At 47.1% G+C, this 18,350-nt stretch overlaps 1 protein-coding gene across 7 annotated transcripts in view; it reads right to left on the bottom strand.

Moving 5' to 3' along the window:
• Positions 1 to 18,350, bottom strand: part of USP24 (ubiquitin specific peptidase 24) — a 169,816-nt gene that overhangs the window by 105,912 nt on the left and 45,554 nt on the right. For all 7 annotated transcript variants that reach the window (XM_040360859.1, XM_040360863.1, XM_040360860.1 and 4 more), the window contains exons 3-12: positions 16,476 to 16,543; positions 11,888 to 12,031; positions 9,228 to 9,350; positions 9,112 to 9,147; positions 8,960 to 9,025; positions 7,448 to 7,513; positions 5,100 to 5,174; positions 1,674 to 1,832; positions 879 to 993; positions 203 to 306 (exon numbers count right to left, since the gene is read on the bottom strand). In XM_040360859.1, coding sequence (XP_040216793.1) covers positions 203 to 306; positions 879 to 993; positions 1,674 to 1,832; positions 5,100 to 5,174; positions 7,448 to 7,513; positions 8,960 to 9,025; positions 9,112 to 9,147; positions 9,228 to 9,350; positions 11,888 to 12,031; positions 16,476 to 16,543 — 956 coding nt within the window. The remainder of the gene's footprint in view (positions 1 to 202; positions 307 to 878; positions 994 to 1,673; positions 1,833 to 5,099; positions 5,175 to 7,447; positions 7,514 to 8,959; positions 9,026 to 9,111; positions 9,148 to 9,227; positions 9,351 to 11,887; positions 12,032 to 16,475; positions 16,544 to 18,350) is intronic.

Below are 18,350 nucleotides of genomic sequence, written 5' to 3'. Positions count from 1 at the left end.
TATAATGAAAAGATAACGGATTCAGGTAACGTTTTTTCTTGGGGGGGGGGGGGGGGGCATTCAAAATAATTAGGGTACAGACTATATAAGAAGTGGTGCCCATCAGTGACTAGGATTTCCAAGAGTCTTGCATCAATAAAGTTTGGTGACATTTAGGTTTTGTGTCTTTAGAGGAAATTGGTGCTTCAGCGCCGCCCCTCACCTGTATCTTCCAGATTTTGGAAAGTTCATCCAAGGACAATTTACTTCCAAGCAGTTCAATGATTCCCTTTATCCGGTCACAGTACTGTGCCTGGTCAATGTTTCCTGAAAAAGGAAAATCGCACATCAGGAGACTTCATTGTAAACTAAATCACAAACCCAAAAGAAAATGTGTTTCATTAATAAAAGAAATCTTAAGAATGACATTTTTATTAAATCCCAGAGAAGATCCAGGCCTTTTTCTGACATTTGTTGTTTACAAGTTTAAAATTTGTATTTTTTGCTGGAAAACTACTTCGACAAAACCCGGGTGCCAGGTCGCAATTGCAACTAGAATTAGCGACCTGGCGCGGCACAGCTGGAGTATCCTGCGCCTCTGTGCGCCCTCACCTCCCCCGCCGCACGATCGCATAGGGCCTCGCCGGCAGGTAATTGAGGCCGCGGCTTTGCGGCCTTCTGCAGCCCTAAGCTTCCCCAGGCGCCAGGTCACAATTTGTCGCAATTTGCGACCTGGCGCCCGGATTTTGTCGAGGCCTGCTTCATGTTCTGCAGCAGGCCCACTCACTGCCATCGCACCCCACTGTCGCCAGGACCCAGTCGCATGTGCGACCTTTGTGACCCTGGTAGTTTCGCCACCGACTAGTTTTAATAACGAATTCATTGAGTGAAACACGAACCTTCCAGTGCTATCGATAAGACAGAGTTTTCCACCAGCCAATCCAGGAGCCGGTCTGTATCTATGGCGTTCTTCACAGATTTCGATAAAGTGCTGTCTTCTATTAATTTGGTTACCTGGGGAGGGGGAAAAACAAACAGAGCTTCAGTAAGGGGCAGGGAGGGGGGGACTGCAGAGCGCAGGGGGGGAGAGGGGAGGATTTGACTGCAGCGCGCAGGGAGGGGGGGGGGGGGGGGGGGGGGACTGCAGCGCGCAGGGAGGGGGGGGGGGGGGGGACTGCAGCGCGCAGGGAGGGAGGGGGGGGACTGAAGCGCAGGGAGGGGGGGACTGCAACGCGCAGGGAGGGGGGGACTGCAACGCGCAGGGAGGGGGGGGGGGGACTGCAACGCGCAGGGAGGGGGGACTGCAACGCGCAGGGGGGGGGGGGGGACTGCAGCGCGCAGGGAGGGGGGGGGACTGCAGCGCGCAGGGAGGGGGGTGGACTGCAGCGCGCAGGAAGGGGGGGTGACTGCAGCACGCAGGAAGGGGGGGTGACTGCAGCGCGCAGGAAGGGGGGGTGACTGCAGCGCGCAGGAAGGGGGGGTGACTGCAGCGCGCAGGAAGGGGACTGCAGCGCGCAGGAAGGGGGGGGGGGACTGCAGCGCGCAGGAAGGGGGGGGGACTGCAGCGCGCAGGAAGGGGGGGGGGGACTGCAGCGCGCAGGAAGGGGGGGGGACTGCAGCGCGCAGGAAGGGGGGGGGACTGCAGCGCGCAGGAAGGGGGGGCAGTGGTCGGTCTCATGTGACAGCAGCCTTACCTCTTTAAGAGAATTCATTTTTGCGCTAAAGTGAGGAGATTTCAGCATCCGTAGTAAGATGTCCAGCCGAAGATCGTCCACCACATTCACCAGGTCCGGCTGGAATCGCATGCACAGCAGCTTAATGGCAGACAGGAGCTCGGGGATACTCACTAACCTCTGCAGGAGGAAAAAACAACGGTCAGGATTTATGAAGGCTTGATTGGAGGAAGAACATTGGTCAATCAGCCTTATTAACTCCTTATTCTCCCTTTCCAGTTAATTATTATTTTCCTGCAGATTTTTACTTACTTCAATTTTATAAACTATCAATAATTATCGTTTAATAATCTTTTTACATTGGAAAAAAAAAAAAAAAGCGCAAAAAAAAATAAAAATTTTTTTTTTTTTTTTTGTAAAACAACTTTTTAATGCTTTGTACCATTGCTGACTGCTAAAAAGTGTAAACAAAAAAGTTGCAGTAGGGAACAGCAATTGATATCGGCGAGTACTTTAAAAAAAAAAAAACACACCAATATAACTTATTGGTAATTTTTTTATTTACACATTACATTATTCATTACATTTCTTTCAATTTGATTGAGGCAAAGAATTGTAGGTCTTATTTTATTGCCATCTTGTTTGACAACCTAATGTTCAGGGGTTGTATAAAACTTTAAAATAAAAAAAATCTTCAGAATCGTGAGAGGAGAATCATCTTTATTCTAATATTTAACCACTTGCCGCCCGCCAATGACAAATTGACGTCGGCAAAGTGGTTGTAGAATCCTGACCGGACGTCATATGACGTCCTCAGGATTCTGAGCCGCTGCGCGCCCCCGGGGGCGCGCATCGCGGCGATCGTTGTTGCAGGGTGTCAGTCTGACACCCCGCAACACCGATCTCGGTAAAGAGTCTCTCACGGAGACTCATTACCACGTGATCAGCCGTGTCCAACCACGGCTGATCACGATGTAAACAGGAAGAGCCGTTGATGGCTCTTCCTCACTCGCATCTGACAGACGCAAGTAGAGGAGAGCCGAACGGCGGCTCTCCTGACAGGGGGGGGGTTCGCGCTGATTGTTTATAAGCGCAGCCCCCCCTCGGATCGCCACACTGGACCACCAGGGAAGGGCAGCAAAAAAAATAAAAAAAAGTCTAAAAAAAAAATAAAAAAAAGTAAAAAAAAAAAACACAACCATTAAAAAATAAAAAAAGATGCCAATCAGTGGGCACTGACTGGCAACATAGGAAAAATAAGTGCCGCCCCACAGTGTCCATCAGTGCCACCCCACAGTGTCCATCAGTGCCACCCCACAGTGTCCATCAGTGCCACCCCACAGTGTCCATCAGTGCCACCCCACAGTGCCCACCTATCAGTGCCACCCATAAGTATCCATCAGTGCCACACGTAAGTGCCACCTATTGAGTGCCCATGAGTGCAGTCCATGAGTGCAGTCCATGAGTGCAGTCCATGAGTGCAGTCCATGAGTGCAGTCCATGAGTGCAGTCCATGAGTGCCGCCCATGAGTGCCCATCAGTGCCGCCCATGAGTGCCCATCAGTGCCGCCCATGAGTGCCCATCAGTGCCGCCCATGAGTGCCCATCAGTGCCGCCCATGAGTGCCCATCAGTGCCGCCCATGAGTGCCCATCAGTGCCGCCCATGAGTGCCCATCAGTGCCGCCCATGAGTGCCCATCAGTGCCGCCTATGAGTGCCCATCAGTGCCGCCCATGAGTGCCCATCAGTGCCGCCCATGAGTGCCCATCAGTGCCGCCCATGAGTGCCCATCAGTGCCGCCTATGTGTGCCCATCAGTGTCGCATTCCAGCGCCGCCAATCAGTGCCACCTTATCTGTGCCCGTCAGTACTACCTCATCGATGTCCATCAGTGCCGCCATATCAGTGCCCGTAATTGAAAGAGAAAACTTACTTATTTACAAAAAAATTTACAGAAAAAAATAAAAAAATAATTTTTCTTCAAAATTTTCAGTCTTTTTTTAGTTGTTGCGCAAAAAAAAAAAAAAAAAAAAAAAAAAAATCGCAGAGGTGATCAAATACCACCAAAAGAAAGCTCTATTTGTGGGGAAAAAAGGACGCCAATTTTGTTTGGGTACAGTGTAGCATGACCGCGCAATTGTCATTCAAAGTGCGACAGTGCTGAAAGCTGAAAATTGGCTTGGGCAGGAAGCTGCGTAAGTGCCCTGTATGGAAGTGGTTAAAAAAAAAAAAAAAACGGGATTTTAATTTTAACCAGAATCGTGCAGATCTATCACACACACAGTACACAATTTCATCAGTAGGTGGCACAGTAGGCAACAAAGTGTTGGTCTTAAAGTGGAGTTCCACCTATTTAAAAGTCAGCAGTTACAAAAATTGTAGCTGCTGACTGCAGGGGGTGTCATTAGTCCTCCCCTCCCCTAATCACTCACCTGTCCCATGGTCCAGCGATGCGGGCCTGCGAAGCCCCGCTCCCCGCCCCTTCTCCACAGAGGAACTGTGGGTGCCCAGCTGTGGTTGTGAAGTGTCCCAGAAGATTGTAGGGAGGGAGAGGTGATCCTCCTTCCGGCGCCAGGGAGGAAGTGGGAGCTGGGTACCAGTAAAAAAACAGGGTACCCGCTCCTCCCTCAAAAAAAATGATATGCCAAATGCCAGGGAGAACCGCAGAACTGTGGAGGCAGACAGACACGGGGCCAGATTCATAAAGAACTGCGGCGGCGCAACGTATCGTCTTTACGTTACACCGCCGCAAGTTTTCAGCGCAAGTGCCTGATTCACAAAGCACTTGCGTGTAAACTTACGGCGGTGTAACGTAAAGCCGTCCGGCGCAAGCCCGCCTAATTCAAATCAGGCGTGTACCATTTAAATTAGGCGCGTTCCCGCGCCGAACGTTCTGCGCATGCTCCGTGTGAAAATTTCCAGACGTGCATTGCGCGAAATTACGGGGCCCCAACGTGTTTTTTGAACGGCGACGTGCGCAACGTACTTTCGTATTTCCGGACGTCTTACGCAAAAAAAATAATAATTTGAAATTCGACGCGGGAACGACGGCCATACTTTAACATGGCTGTTCTAAAGTTAAGCCATGAAAAAGCATGCCTAAGCCTAACCGACTAGCGACGACGTAACGAACGTGCGTACCTTCGTGGATCGCCGTAAAAGCTAATTAGCATACCCGACGCTGGAAAACGACGCGAACTCCACCCAGCGGCGGCCGAAGTATTGCATCCTAAGATCCGAAGGCGTACGAAGCCGTACGCCTGTCGGATCTTAGCCAAATGCCGTCGTATCTTTGTTTGTGAATCACAAATTAAGATACGACGCGGCAAATTTGAAAGTACGCCGGAGTATCAGCAGATACTCCGGCGTACTTATTCTGTGAATCTGGCCCACGGTATTGAACTCATAAGAAAGGGAGAGTCTATGAAGAATAATATGATAAGTATACCTTGTCCTTCAGATCCTTCTCTTCCACATTCTGTACGTACTTTATCATCTTATGAATAACATGATCCAGCATTGGCTGATGGGAGGAAGCAAGATTTCAAAATTAGAAAGGATTATAAAAAAAAAAAAAAAAAGCAAGTACTCTGAATACAAATATATATAAATATTTTTATACATCACACACACACCAATTTGTTAAATACATAGTTGCGTTGAAAAAAACACAAGTCCAGTTCAATCAATCAATCAAAAAAATTAATAAAAATGAATATATCAGAACTCCATATAAAGAACTTTATGTCCACAATTGATCCAGAGGAAAGCAAAAAAAACAAACAAAAAACCCCTATGAAACATGGGATCATTTGTACCAGAGGGGAAAACAATTCCCTCCTGATCCCCCAGAAGTAGAGGCGCACCCAAATATTGTTCAAATATAGTGATTTCAACATTCAACCAAAAGAAGAGGTGCCGATAATGGCACAGAAAAGGGGGGGCAGGGTCCGCCCCGGGTGGCGCACATTGCAGGGGGTGTCAGTCCTCCCCTCCCTCCTCCTCTCCTTGTCACGGAGAGCGGCGATCTCCCTGAGTCACGGAGCTGAATTGTCCGGACGGCAGCAGTAACAATGTCCCGCCTCCTGTGATAGCCGGGACATTGAATCAGTGCGACGTGTCACAGGAGGCGGGACACTGTTACTGCGGCCGCCCCGGCCTGGGAAATTCAAATCCAGCTCTGTGACACAGCGGGAGATCGCTGCCCTGATCCGGGAACTGGTGAGGCTGCGCCCGACAGGCATCGGTTAGGCTGCATTGATGAGGACATGATACAAGAGAGGGTTAGAGACTGAGGACAAGATTCAAGAGATGGTTAGAGACTGAGGACATGATTCAAGAGATGGTTAGAGACTGAGGACATGATACAAGAGATGGTTAGAGACTGAGGACATGATACAAGAGAGGGTTAGAGACTGAGGACATGATACAAGAGAGGGTTAGAGACTGAGGACATGATACAAGAGAGGGTTAGAGACTGAGGACATGATACAAGAGAGGGTTAGAGACTGAGGACATGATACAAGAGAGGGTTAGAGACTGAGGACATGATACAAGAGAGGGTCAGAGACTGAGGACATGATACAAGAGAGGGTCAGAGACTGAGGACATGATACAAGAGATGGTCAGAGACTGAGGACATGATACAAGAGATGGTCAGAGACTGAGGACATGATACAAGAGAGGGTCAGAGACTGAGGACATGATACAAGAGATGGTCAGAGACTGAGGACATGATACAAGAGAGGGTTAGAGACTGAGGACATGATACAAGAGAGGGTTAGAGACTGAGGACATGATACAAGAGAGGGTCAGAGACTGAGGACATGATACAAGAGAGGGTCAGAGACTGAGGACATGATACAAGAGAGGGTCAGAGACTGAGGACATGATACAAGAGAGGGTCAGAGACTGAGGACATGATACAAGAGATGGTCAGAGACTGAGGACATGATACAAGAGAGGGTCAGAGACTGAGGACATGATACAAGAGAGGGTTAGAGACTGAGGACATGATACAAGAGATGGTCAGAGACTGAGGACATGATACAAGAGAGGGTTAGAGACTGAGGACATGATACAAGAGAGGGTTAGAGACTGAGGACATGATACAAGAGAGGGTTAGAGACTGAGGACATGATACAAGAGAGGGTTAGAGACTGAGGACATGATACAAGAGAGGGTCAGAGACTGAGGACATGATACAAGAGAGGGTCAGAGACTGAGGACATGATACAAGAGATGGTCAGAGACTGAGGACATGATACAAGAGATGGTCAGAGACTGAGGACATGATACAAGAGAGGGTTAGAGACTGAGGACATGATACAAGAGAGGGTTAGAGACCGAGGGCATGTACGTACCGTTTGCTTCAGTCCGTGTGCTGTTACCGGCGCCTCCCGCACGCATGCGCGGGAGGCGCCGGTAAAAGCACACGGACTGAAGCAAACGGCACGTACATGCCATCGCTTCAGTTTGCCCCAGTGCGCATGTGACGGCAACATCGGCATGCTGGCATCGGGTGCATGCTGCCCTAATCTCAAGTCATCGCGGCTCTGGCCAATCACAGCACTGGAGCCTGCGATACCCAGAAGTAACTCCGGGAGAAATGTCACCGACCGGAGGGGGGATGAGGACCGCTGTGGGGGCTACGATCTAAGGCAAGTCATTTGCATACTAGCTCATTATGCCTTTGTCTTGCAGGGGCGTTATTTGTTTGTTTTTTTGTTTTTTAATAGGGAGTACAACCACTTTAAAACATAAATATCAAGGAAAATATAATCATAGATTTGTTACCTGTACAGTAGAGGAATTGAGGTATTCTGCACACACTCCCAGGGGCTGAACCATAGCCGACACTGCCTGAGAGAGGAAAAAAATGATGTGTTTTAACTAATTAAACCTGGAATATTTTCATATAAAGGGGACATCCCAAAAATGTTTAACCACTTAAGGACCGCTCACAGTATATATACATCATTGCTGCCACAACCGAGATATCCATCTTTTCAGTGAGCGGTCCCTTAAACCAGTGTTTCCCAACTCCAGTCCTCAAGGCACACCAACAGGTCATGTTTTCAGGATTTCCATTATTTTGCACAGGTGATTTGATCAGTTTCACTGCCTTAGTAATTTCCACAGCCGTTTCATCTGAGGGAAATCCTGAAAACATGACCTGTTAGTGTGCCTTGAGGACTGGAGTTGGGAAAAACTGCCTTAAACGATAACGGTGGTCTCCGCGGCGGGATTGGCAATTGTCAGTTAAAGCGTCGCAGTGCCTTATCGCAAAAAAATGGTCCGGTCAGGGAGTAAATCCTTCCGGGGCTGACGTGGTTAAATTACATCTTCAGGAGAGATGGGCTTTAAACTATAAGGCCCCTTTCACATGGGGAAGGCTCCACCAGCGAGGGGTGCTGATCAGAGGCTGTGCAGGCCCCTGACTGGATAAGGTCTGCTCTGCTCACGCAGAGTGGACACGGACATGGCCCATTCCCCTCTATGGGTGGACCACCTGTCCGTTTACACCTGTGCCATACGAACTGATAGATGGAGGGGCAACGGATCCCCATCCGTTTTTAGCAAATTGGATGGGATGTACGCTCCATATAGAAGAATGGAGGGTCCGATTGGGTCGGCCTGAAAAACAGACAGGCTGACCCAAATCGGGCCGCTAGTGCAAAAGGGATATAAAATGTTGCAATTATAATTGCAAGTGTTAAAGCGGGGGTTCACCCTATAAAAAAAAAACAAAAAAAAAAAAAAAACTTTTTTTTTCTTCTAGCATAAAATTTGGCATAGTAGCGCGAGCTACAGTATGCCTGTCTTAATTTTTTTATCCCCGTACTCACAGTGTAATCGTACATAGAAGATTCCGAATGCCCACGGGGAATGGGCGTTCCAATCCAGATGGAAGGTGATTGACGGCCGGCTCTGGCGTGTCACGCTTCTCCGGAAATAGCCGAAATAGGCTTGGCTCTTCACGGCGCCTGCGCATAGTCTGTGCGCAGGCGCCGTGAAGAGCCGAGACCTACTCCGGCTGTCTTCGGGGAGCGTGACGTGCCAGAGCCGGCCGTCAATCACCTTCCGTCTGGATTGGAACGCCCATTCCCCGTGGGCAGTCGGAATCTTCTATGTACGATATAACAGTGAGTACGGGGATAAAAAATGAAGACAGGCATACTGTAGCTCGCGCTACTATGCCGAATTTTATGCTAAAAAGTTGTTCTGCAGGGTGAACCACCGCTTTAAGATGCAGCAAAATAGATCAAATGTTTTTATTGCTTTATCTAGACAAAACAATCGTCTTACCCCAAGTTCTATGTTGTCGGAATTCAGCTTGGACTGAATGGCAGAGAGTCCGCCCAGCTCTCCAAACTAGAGAAATGAGACAAAATTTATTGACATTCAATTCCAATAGACCAACAAAAATGTTTGTTTCTGAGCGTGCCGGAAAGACTCACCCTGTTCACCAGATCCACCAACCAACCATGAGGCTCCTGAGAGACACAAGAAGAAGAAATCAGCACCCGGGATACACAACACATAATAAACATGGAAGGAGACGGGCACCTCTCACCTTCTGCATGGTGCTGGCTGGCGATAAGGCAAATGTATTTCCCTCCCCGAACACCTCCGCCCAGTTCTTCTGGCACATCTTCATCCGGTTCTTGAAATGGTATTCGTTATCGGGATTAAAAGCCTGGAGCGAGTCATGGAGAAATGAGACTTCAAATTAGTATTAAATCACAGCCAACCCTTAAGACCAGGTTACACCCATAGACCCATGTTATATGGAGCATGGATGTATACAGCATGGCCAAACTACCCTCACCCGAAGCCAAATCACAGTGTGCATCATAGTTGGGCAACCTTTTATTATTTAGCATGGCTTCACCTGCACAGTAACGTCATCTAATATTTACCAACATTACTACGAGTCCCATCTGCCAATGGTCTGCAGGCTTCATGCAGCCCCATAGTAGGAGGTCCGTATGGGCAGGAGCCTGTGCCCTGCAGCCACAACAATGGTCTGCAACCTTCATGCAGCCCCATAGTAGGAGGTCCGTATGGGCAGGAGCCTGTGCCCTGCAGCCACAACAATGGTCTGCAACCTTCATGCAGCCCCATAGTAGGAGGTCCGTATGGGCAGGAGCCTGTGCCCTGCCCCCACAACAATGGTCTACAGGCTTAATGCAGCCCCATAGTACGAGGTCCGTATGGGCAGGAGCCTGTGCCCGGCACCCACAACAATGGTACAACGGTCTGCAGGCTTCTATGCAAAAGGTTAGTAAATGAACACCGACCACACAAACAATGTTGAGGAATTTACTACTTTCTGAAAAGGGTGGACTGTGCCTTTAAGACATTTTGATGAAACGGCCATTAACATCCATATTTCATTAAAGTTTAAAGTGATTGTAAAGTCAGAAGGTTTATCTTAATGCATTCTATGCATCAAGAAAAAACACCTGTGTGCAGCAGCCCCCCCAGTCCCCCTAATACTAACCTGAGCCTCATCTCTATCCAGTGATTTCCAAGAATGCCTTGGCCAAGACACAGCAGCAGCGCCATTGGCTTCAGCTGCTGTCAATCAAACTCAGTTAGCCAATCAGGAAAGAAGGTGGCGGGGGCCGAACTGAAGCTTTGTGTCTGAATGGACACACGGAGCTGCAGCTTAGCTCAGGTGCCCCCCATAGCAAGCTGCTTGCTGTGGGGGGCACTCAATAGGAGGGAGGGGCCAGGAGCTCCAGCTAGGGACCCGAGAAGGAGGAGGATCAGGGCTTCTCTGTGCAAATCCACCGCACATTTGTTATTTTAATATATAAAAGAAAAAAAATCACTTTAACTCCACATTTGAACTGATATACATTTTATTTAAAACAAACATGTTCTACTTACCTACTCTGTGCAATTGTTTTTCACAGAGCAACCCCGATCCTCCTCTTCTCAGGTCCCTCTCAGTCACTCCTGGCTCCTCCCTCTTGACCAGTGCGCCCCCCAATAGCAAGCTGCTTGCTATAGAGGCACTGGTGCATGCTCGCTCTTGAGCCCTGCTTTATTTATCCATAAGACACAGAGCCACAGCTCACCCTGACCCTTCCTCATTGGCTCACTAGCTGTGATTGACAGCACTGGGAGCCAGTGGCTCCTGCAGAGCTGTGTCTCAGCCAATGAGGAGAGGGAGACAAGGGACAGCCGAGGCTCCCATTAAGATGAATTTTTCACCTTAAGGTGAAATAACACGAGGATTTACAACCCCTTAAATTATTTGTTACTTAGTATTAATATATAGATTTTTTTTTTTTTTTTTACGTTTATTGATGAAAGTAATAAAGTGATGTACAATAACTCAGAAGACAAAGATAATTGGCATTTGACATCAATATCAGAGGGAGGGGTGTACCAGGGGTACATCAACATACATAGTGCCAACCTCATGTGTGCCCCCCTAGTGAGAGCATAAAAAAGGATGGAGGGGTGGGGGAGGGAGGGAAAGAGGTGATGAACAGGCTAGTGATCATTAGTGAATTTATTTATGCTTTTTATTTGTGTATTTATTTTACATTTATTATTTATATAATAAAATTATTATTATTATTATTATTATTATTATTAAAAAAATAAAATAATAAATAAAATAATAATAATAATAATAATAATAATAAGAAATAACTTTATCCATAACTCCTAATCCTAACCTCAATGAAAAGAAAAATGATAAATGAATAATAAAATAAATAAAAGCCAATGGAAAAGCTAAAAAAGCTGAAATACTTAGCAACAAATGATGCAACAGATAATCGTTTTCTCTATTGGCTAACATATATAAAAAAAAAAAAAAAAAGGCAAAGCCCAAAAATGTTGAATACAAAACGTGCAAAAAAAACGCTGGAAAAGCGCAAAAGGCGCTGTGCCGAAGGTTTGTGATGGGCTTGCTTTACAAAGATGGTGGGGCATTCGCATAAAGACTGGTCATGGAAAAATGGCGTTTCTCTCTCTTCCCCCCCCCCCCCCGAGGACCCTCCGGCGTGTTAACGACATACATTTTTCATGGAACTCCGCAGAACACACGTGAGGAGTCTTATTGATCACGTTAATGCATTACAGAGGGGAATAGAGCACTCAGTCATTCCTGCGAATTGCCCGGAGCTCTTAATAAATGACTAAGCGGGTAAATTGCCAGAATTGTTAATGGAAGCGATAAAAAGCCTGAAGCAGAAAGTGCGCACACATTACCATTGTCAGCACACCCATCAGACCGGAGGGAATCGGCTCCTGCTTGATTCTTTCTGCCACCAGCTCAATCAGCAACATCAGCATGTTGTAGATGCCCTCGTGGATCTCCGTGCCCCATTTGTGGACAGCGGTGGAGGTTAGCAACTAGAAGAGAAACAAAAAAAGTGACATCAGCCGGAGCGCAGAGCAATAAAACAAAATCATGCGTTCTCAAATAATTACATTCGTTTTATTTAACCACTTGCTTACTGGGCACTTAAACCCCCCCTTCCTACCCAGGCCAATTTTTAGCTTTCAGCGCTGTGACTCTTTGAATGACAAATTGCACGGTCATGCAGCACGGTACCCAAGTTACAATTTTATTGTGTTTTTTTTCCCACAGAAATAAAGCTTTCTTTTGGTGGTATTTAATTAATGCTAGGTTTTAAATTTTTTGCTAAAATAAGAAAAAAAAATAAAAAAAAAAAATGAACATTTTGTTATAAAAGTTTGCAAACAGATAATTTTTCTCCTGCACCCATGGGCCCCCGATGAGGCTTGCACCCACGGGCACAAATAAGGAAGCACCCACGGGCACAAATAAGGAATCACCCATGGGCCCCCGATGAGGCTTGCACCCACGGGCACAAATAAGGAAGCACCCATGGGCCCCCGATGAGGCTTGCACCCACGGGCACAAATAAGGAAGCACCCACGGGCACAAATAAGGAATCACCCATGGGCCCCCGATGAGGCTTGCACCCACGGGCACAAATAAGGAAGCACCCATGGGCCCCCGATGAGGCTTGCACCCACGGGCACAAATAAGGGAGGCACCCACGGGCACAAATAAGGGAGGCACCCACGGGCACAAAGGAGGCACCCAGGGGCCCCCGATGAGGCTTGCACCCATGGGCACAAATAAGGAAGCACCCATGGGCCCCCGATGAGGCTTGCACCCACGGGCACAAATAAGGAGGCACCCACGGGCACAAATAAGGAGGCACCCACGGGCACAAATAAGGAGGCACCCACGGGCACAAATAAGGAGGCACCCACGGGCACAAATAAGGAGGCACCCACGGGCACAGTTAGTCAAGGTTGAAAAAAAAAGACACAAGTCCATCTAGTTCAACCATAAAAAAAATACAATAAAATAAAAAAATATTGTATCCACCCATCATCGATAGGTGGCACTCGCTGTTCGGGATCGCTGTCCCTTTGACAGAAGGTGGTGATCGGCTCTTTTTTCTGCTCAGGCTGACAGCGTGAGCAGGAAAAAAAAAAGCCAATTACCGATCTTTTGTTTACATCATGTGATCAGCTGTCATTGGCTGAAAGCTGATCAAGTGGTAAGGGTCTCATTGACTCGGTGATCACAGAGCAGGGGGCACACAGGCAGCAATAAAGGCCCCGCACTGTAGCCGTCATTCAGGTTTAGCACAGGCGGTGAAGTGGTTAAAGGGTCAGTTCACATTTCACCCATAATTCAGGTGTAATGTGTAACCTGCTCCCACGGGCACAAATAGGGAGGCACCCACGGGCACCAATGAGGAGGCACCCACGGGCCCCCGATGAGGCTTCCACCCATGGGCACAAATAAGGAAGCACCCACGGGCCCCCGATGAGGCTTGCACCCACGGGCACAAATAAGGAGGCACCCACGGGCACAAATGAGGAGGCACCCACGGGCACAAATGAGGAGGCACCCACGGGCACAAATGAGGAGGCACCCACGGGCACAGTTACATAGTTAGTCAAGGTTGAAAAAAAGACAAGTCCATCTAGTTCAACCATAAAAAAAATACAATAAAATAAAAAAATATTGTATCCACCCATCATCGATAGGTGGCACTGGTAGGTGGCACTCGCTGTTCGGGATCGCTGTCCCTTTGACAGAAGCTGGTGATCGGCTTTTTTTTCTGCTCAGGCTGACAGCGTGAGCAGAAAAAAAAAAAAGCCAAATACCGATCTTTTGTTTACATCATGTGATCAGCTGTCATTGGCTGAGAGCTGATCAAGTGGTAAGGGTCTCATTGACTCGTGATCACAGAGCAGGGGGGCACACAGGCAGCAATAAAGGCCCGCACTGTAGCCGTCATTCAGGTTTAGCGCAGGCGGGGAAGTGGTTAAAGGGTCAGTTCACATTTCACCCATAATTCAGGTGTAATGTGTAAGGCTGGGTTCACACTACGATTTTACCGTCCGTCAGCCGCATACGATTTCAGTATTGAAAACATACGGGCCCGAAAACGCATACATAGACAATGCATTGCAAATCGTATGCACTCAGATGCATCCGGGTGCGTACGATTTGCTGGCAAAACGTTTTTTTAACAGTACGCAAAACCGTGTTCAACCACGGTTTTGCGGCCGTTTTTGAAACCGTATGGCAAACGCATACGTTTTTTTTTAACATTAAAGTCAATGGAAAACGCACATATGTGCGGTTCCATACGTTTACGTCCGTTTCAGCCGCATACGTTTTTTCATATAAATCGTATGCGGCTGACGGACGGGAAAATCGTAGTGTGAACCCAGCCTAACCTTTTTCAAAATTCCATTGTACGGGTTTTAGGCAACATTCAAAAGGATCTCATTGTGTGTGCGTCCCAGCGAACAAATCACAGAACCACATCTGCCGACACGTACAATTCTCAGAGATAATAATCTGCTCTTCTCTTCTCATATCCTAAATTACAAGTTACAGAAGTTAATAGGTGAAGGAAAACGATTGGGTGGGATTCTGGGTAAATTACTCAGACCAGGTGACTGTAATAACAAAGACACGGCACCAACAATAGACTATTGGAAAAGTCATGGGGCAGGATAAATGCTGGGTACCGCTCTATATTATCTTATTGTACAGATACAATTCAGTAGTGTGTGTGTGTGTGTGTGTGTGTGTGTGTGTGTGTGTGTGTGTCTTGTATAAACGGAAAAACGAAAGTGGTGATCAAATACCACCAAAAGAAAGTGATTTGTGTGAAAAATATATACATTTTGTTTGGGTACAGCGTTGCATGACCGTGCAATTGCCAGTTAGAGAGGTAGTAAACTCTTTAAAAAAATAAAAAACGAAGACAATGGCATAATGAGCCAGTATGCATCGCATACTCGCTCATTATAAAATACTAACCGTATATACTCGGGTATAAGCCGTGTTTTTCAGCAATTTTTTTGTGCTGAAAACGCCCCTCTCGGCTTATACTCGAGTCACCTTTTTGCGCCTGATCTCTCGGATTTTGGGGACCCGGTAGCCGCTGGTCGTAGGTCCCCTGGACCCCAAACTTGGCACACATGTAGCCCCACTCTTCCTCTACAAGTGTGCAACGTTTGTTGTCTAGGGGACCTACGGCCGGGGAGCACAGATTTTTCAAAGCCGGGAACCCCTTCCATAGACTCCCATGTTAAACGGTAATTTCTCTGGTGGATTTGGGGACAGAGTACCGGCCGGCCGTAGATCCCCTGGACCCGAAACTTGGCACACACATGGCTCCATTTCTCCTCTACAAGTGTACAAAGTTTGTTGTCTGGGGAGCACCGATTTTTTCCAAGCTGGGCACCCCTTCCATAGACTCCCATGTTAAACGTCAGTCTAGTCATGGGCACAGTGAGGCATGCAGATGGGCACCCTAGGCTTGTACTCGAGTCAATAAGTTTTCCCATTTTTTTGTGGTAAAATTAGGTGCCTCGGCTTATATTCAGGTCGGCTTATACTCGAGTATATACGGTACCTTAGAATGAAGCCCTCCAGCGGCACACACACATAAAAAAAAACACACAAAAAACACACACACACACACACAAAAAACACACACACACACACACACACAAAAAACACACACACACACAAAAAACACACACACACACAAAAAACACACACACACACACACACACACACACAAAAAACACACACACACACACAAAAAACACACACACACACAAAAAACACACACACACACAAAAAACACACACACACAAAAAACACACACACACACACACACACAAAAAACACACACACACACACAAAAAACACACACACACAAAAAACACACACACACACACAAAAAACACACACACACACACAAAAAACACACACACACACACAAAAAACACACACACACAAAAAAAACACACACACACAAAAAAAACACACACACACACACAAAAAACACACACACACACACACAAAAAACACACACACACACACACAAAAAACACACACACACACACACACAAAAAACACACACACACACACACACAAAAAACACACACACACAAAAAACACACACACACAAAAAACACACACACACAAAAAACACACACACACACAAGGACACCAGACCACCCCCTTATGTCAAACATCCCACAAAGACAAAAAACACCACACTTAACGGCACCAAATGAAAATCGCTTTTTCTTTTTTTAAACCACAAAGAATCCCCTCCGTCTCCCCATTGATGTCAGACAACTAAACCTCCCTGAATTATGATAACCAAAATCACACCCTGTGTCCCCTCCCGCCTCCATCCCCAACCACCACATCAACCATCATGCCCCGTATTACACCCCCAAGTCACCCCAAACCACCACAAAGACAATTTACCTTTTTAAAAGCTTCTGGCATACATCGGTCCACAAACCTTTTACAGTTTTCATCAGAATCTGAAAGACCTGGAGAGAAAAGGAGACATTTATGAAGTTGATACATTCTGTTTTCACAAAGTTTACATGAAAATATAAAGCAGGTATTGGCACCCACTTCATTGGCACCCACTTCCGGCCACACAGTCTGCGGGCATGATGTCATCTCTCCCCCCCCCCCGTTGTGTGCTGGGAACACTCGACTCCCAGAACACAGCGGGAGCTAATCGGCAGGCGTAGCGCGACTCGCGCATGCGCCGTAGGGAACCGGGCAGTGAAGCCGGAGCGCTTCACTTCCTGGTTCCCTCACCGAGGATGGCGGGGGGAGCAGCAGAGTGATGAGCGATCGCTCGTCCTCTGCTGCGGACGCCGCTGGACTCCAGGACAGGTAAGTGTCCTAATATTAAAAGTCAGCAGCTGCAGTATTTGTACCTGCTGGCTTTTAATATTTTTTTTTTTCAGAGGAGCTCCGCTTTAAATCACACTGTATTTGCGCATCAGTCTTACAAGCGCAATTTTGGGGGGAAAATACACTTTCGAAAAAAAAAAATAATAACACAGCAGTAAAGTTAGCCCAATTTTTAATGTTACGCCGAGTAAACAGATACCAAACATGTCGTGCTTCAAAATTGCGCCAAACTTTGGCACTTGAAAATCTCCATAGGCAACGTTTAAAAATGTCTACAGGTTACCAGTTTTGAGTTACAGGGGAGGTCTAGGGCTAGAATTATTGCTCTCGCTCTAACATATGCATCTCACTTCTGCGCGTGAACTCGGCGGGATGAGGCGCTTTAAAAGAAAAGGGGGAAAAAAAAAAACCTTTTTTTTTTTTTTTTAACACTGTCCTTTAAAAAAAAAAAAAAAAAAAATTGGAGTCACTTTTATTCCTATTACAAAGAATGTAAACATCCCTTATAAAAGAAACAAAAGCATGACAGGTCCTCTTAAAGCGGAGTTCCACCAGAATTTTTTTAAATTTTTTAAAAAAGTCAGCCGCTACAAATACTGCAGGGGCTGATTTTGATTATTAGGACACTTACCTGTCCTGGGCACCCGCGGCGTCAGCACCCGAAGCCGATCCTTCCCTCGGCTTCACTTCCTGGCTCCCTACAGCACATGCGCGAGTCGCACAGCGCCATCTCACTGGTCCCTGCTGCGTGCTTCTCCCAGAAGACAGCAGGGGGGGGCGGAGGAGGGGCCAGACATGGTGTAGATCGCCGCGGATTAGACAGGTATCTGCTCCCCCCTGAAAGGCGCCAAATGTGACACCGGAGGGTGGGGGGGGTCTGAATAGCAGTTCCATTTTTGGGTGGAACTCCGCTTTAAAATGTGAGATCTGGGGTCAAAAAGGACCTCAAGAATATATTTGGGGGTTACAAGCATTTTTCTAAAAAAAATAAATAAAAAAAAAAAACTCTTCACGCCGACCGCAGGCATATTTACATTCATGGCTTGAAGGGGTTATACCAGTGTTTCTCAATTCCAGTCCTCAGGCCCCCCCCAACAGGTCAGGTTTTCAGGATTTCCCTCAGATGAAAAGGCTGTGGTGATTACTAAGGCAGTGAAACTGATCAAATCACCTGTGCAAAATAATGGAAATCCTGAAAACCTGACCTGTTGGGGGGGCCTGAGGACTGGAATTGAGAAACACTGGGTTATACCAAGATGATGCCTGCAGCCATTACCCCAATTTTTTTTTTTTTTTTTTCTTTTTTTTAGAGCGGACAGTCGGCTCTTTAGGCCCCATTCACACCTGAGCGAGGAGAAAAATACATTATTCTCTATGGAGATGGTTCACATCTCCAAAACGCCAGACGCCGAATGCCTGAAGCTCAAA

Source organism: Rana temporaria, chromosome 7, assembly GCF_905171775.1.
Source record: "Rana temporaria chromosome 7, aRanTem1.1, whole genome shotgun sequence".
Taxonomy (NCBI): domain Eukaryota; kingdom Metazoa; phylum Chordata; class Amphibia; order Anura; family Ranidae; genus Rana; species Rana temporaria.
Note: the sequence above shows the minus strand (reverse complement) of the source record. Positions and strands in the feature narration are given on the sequence as shown.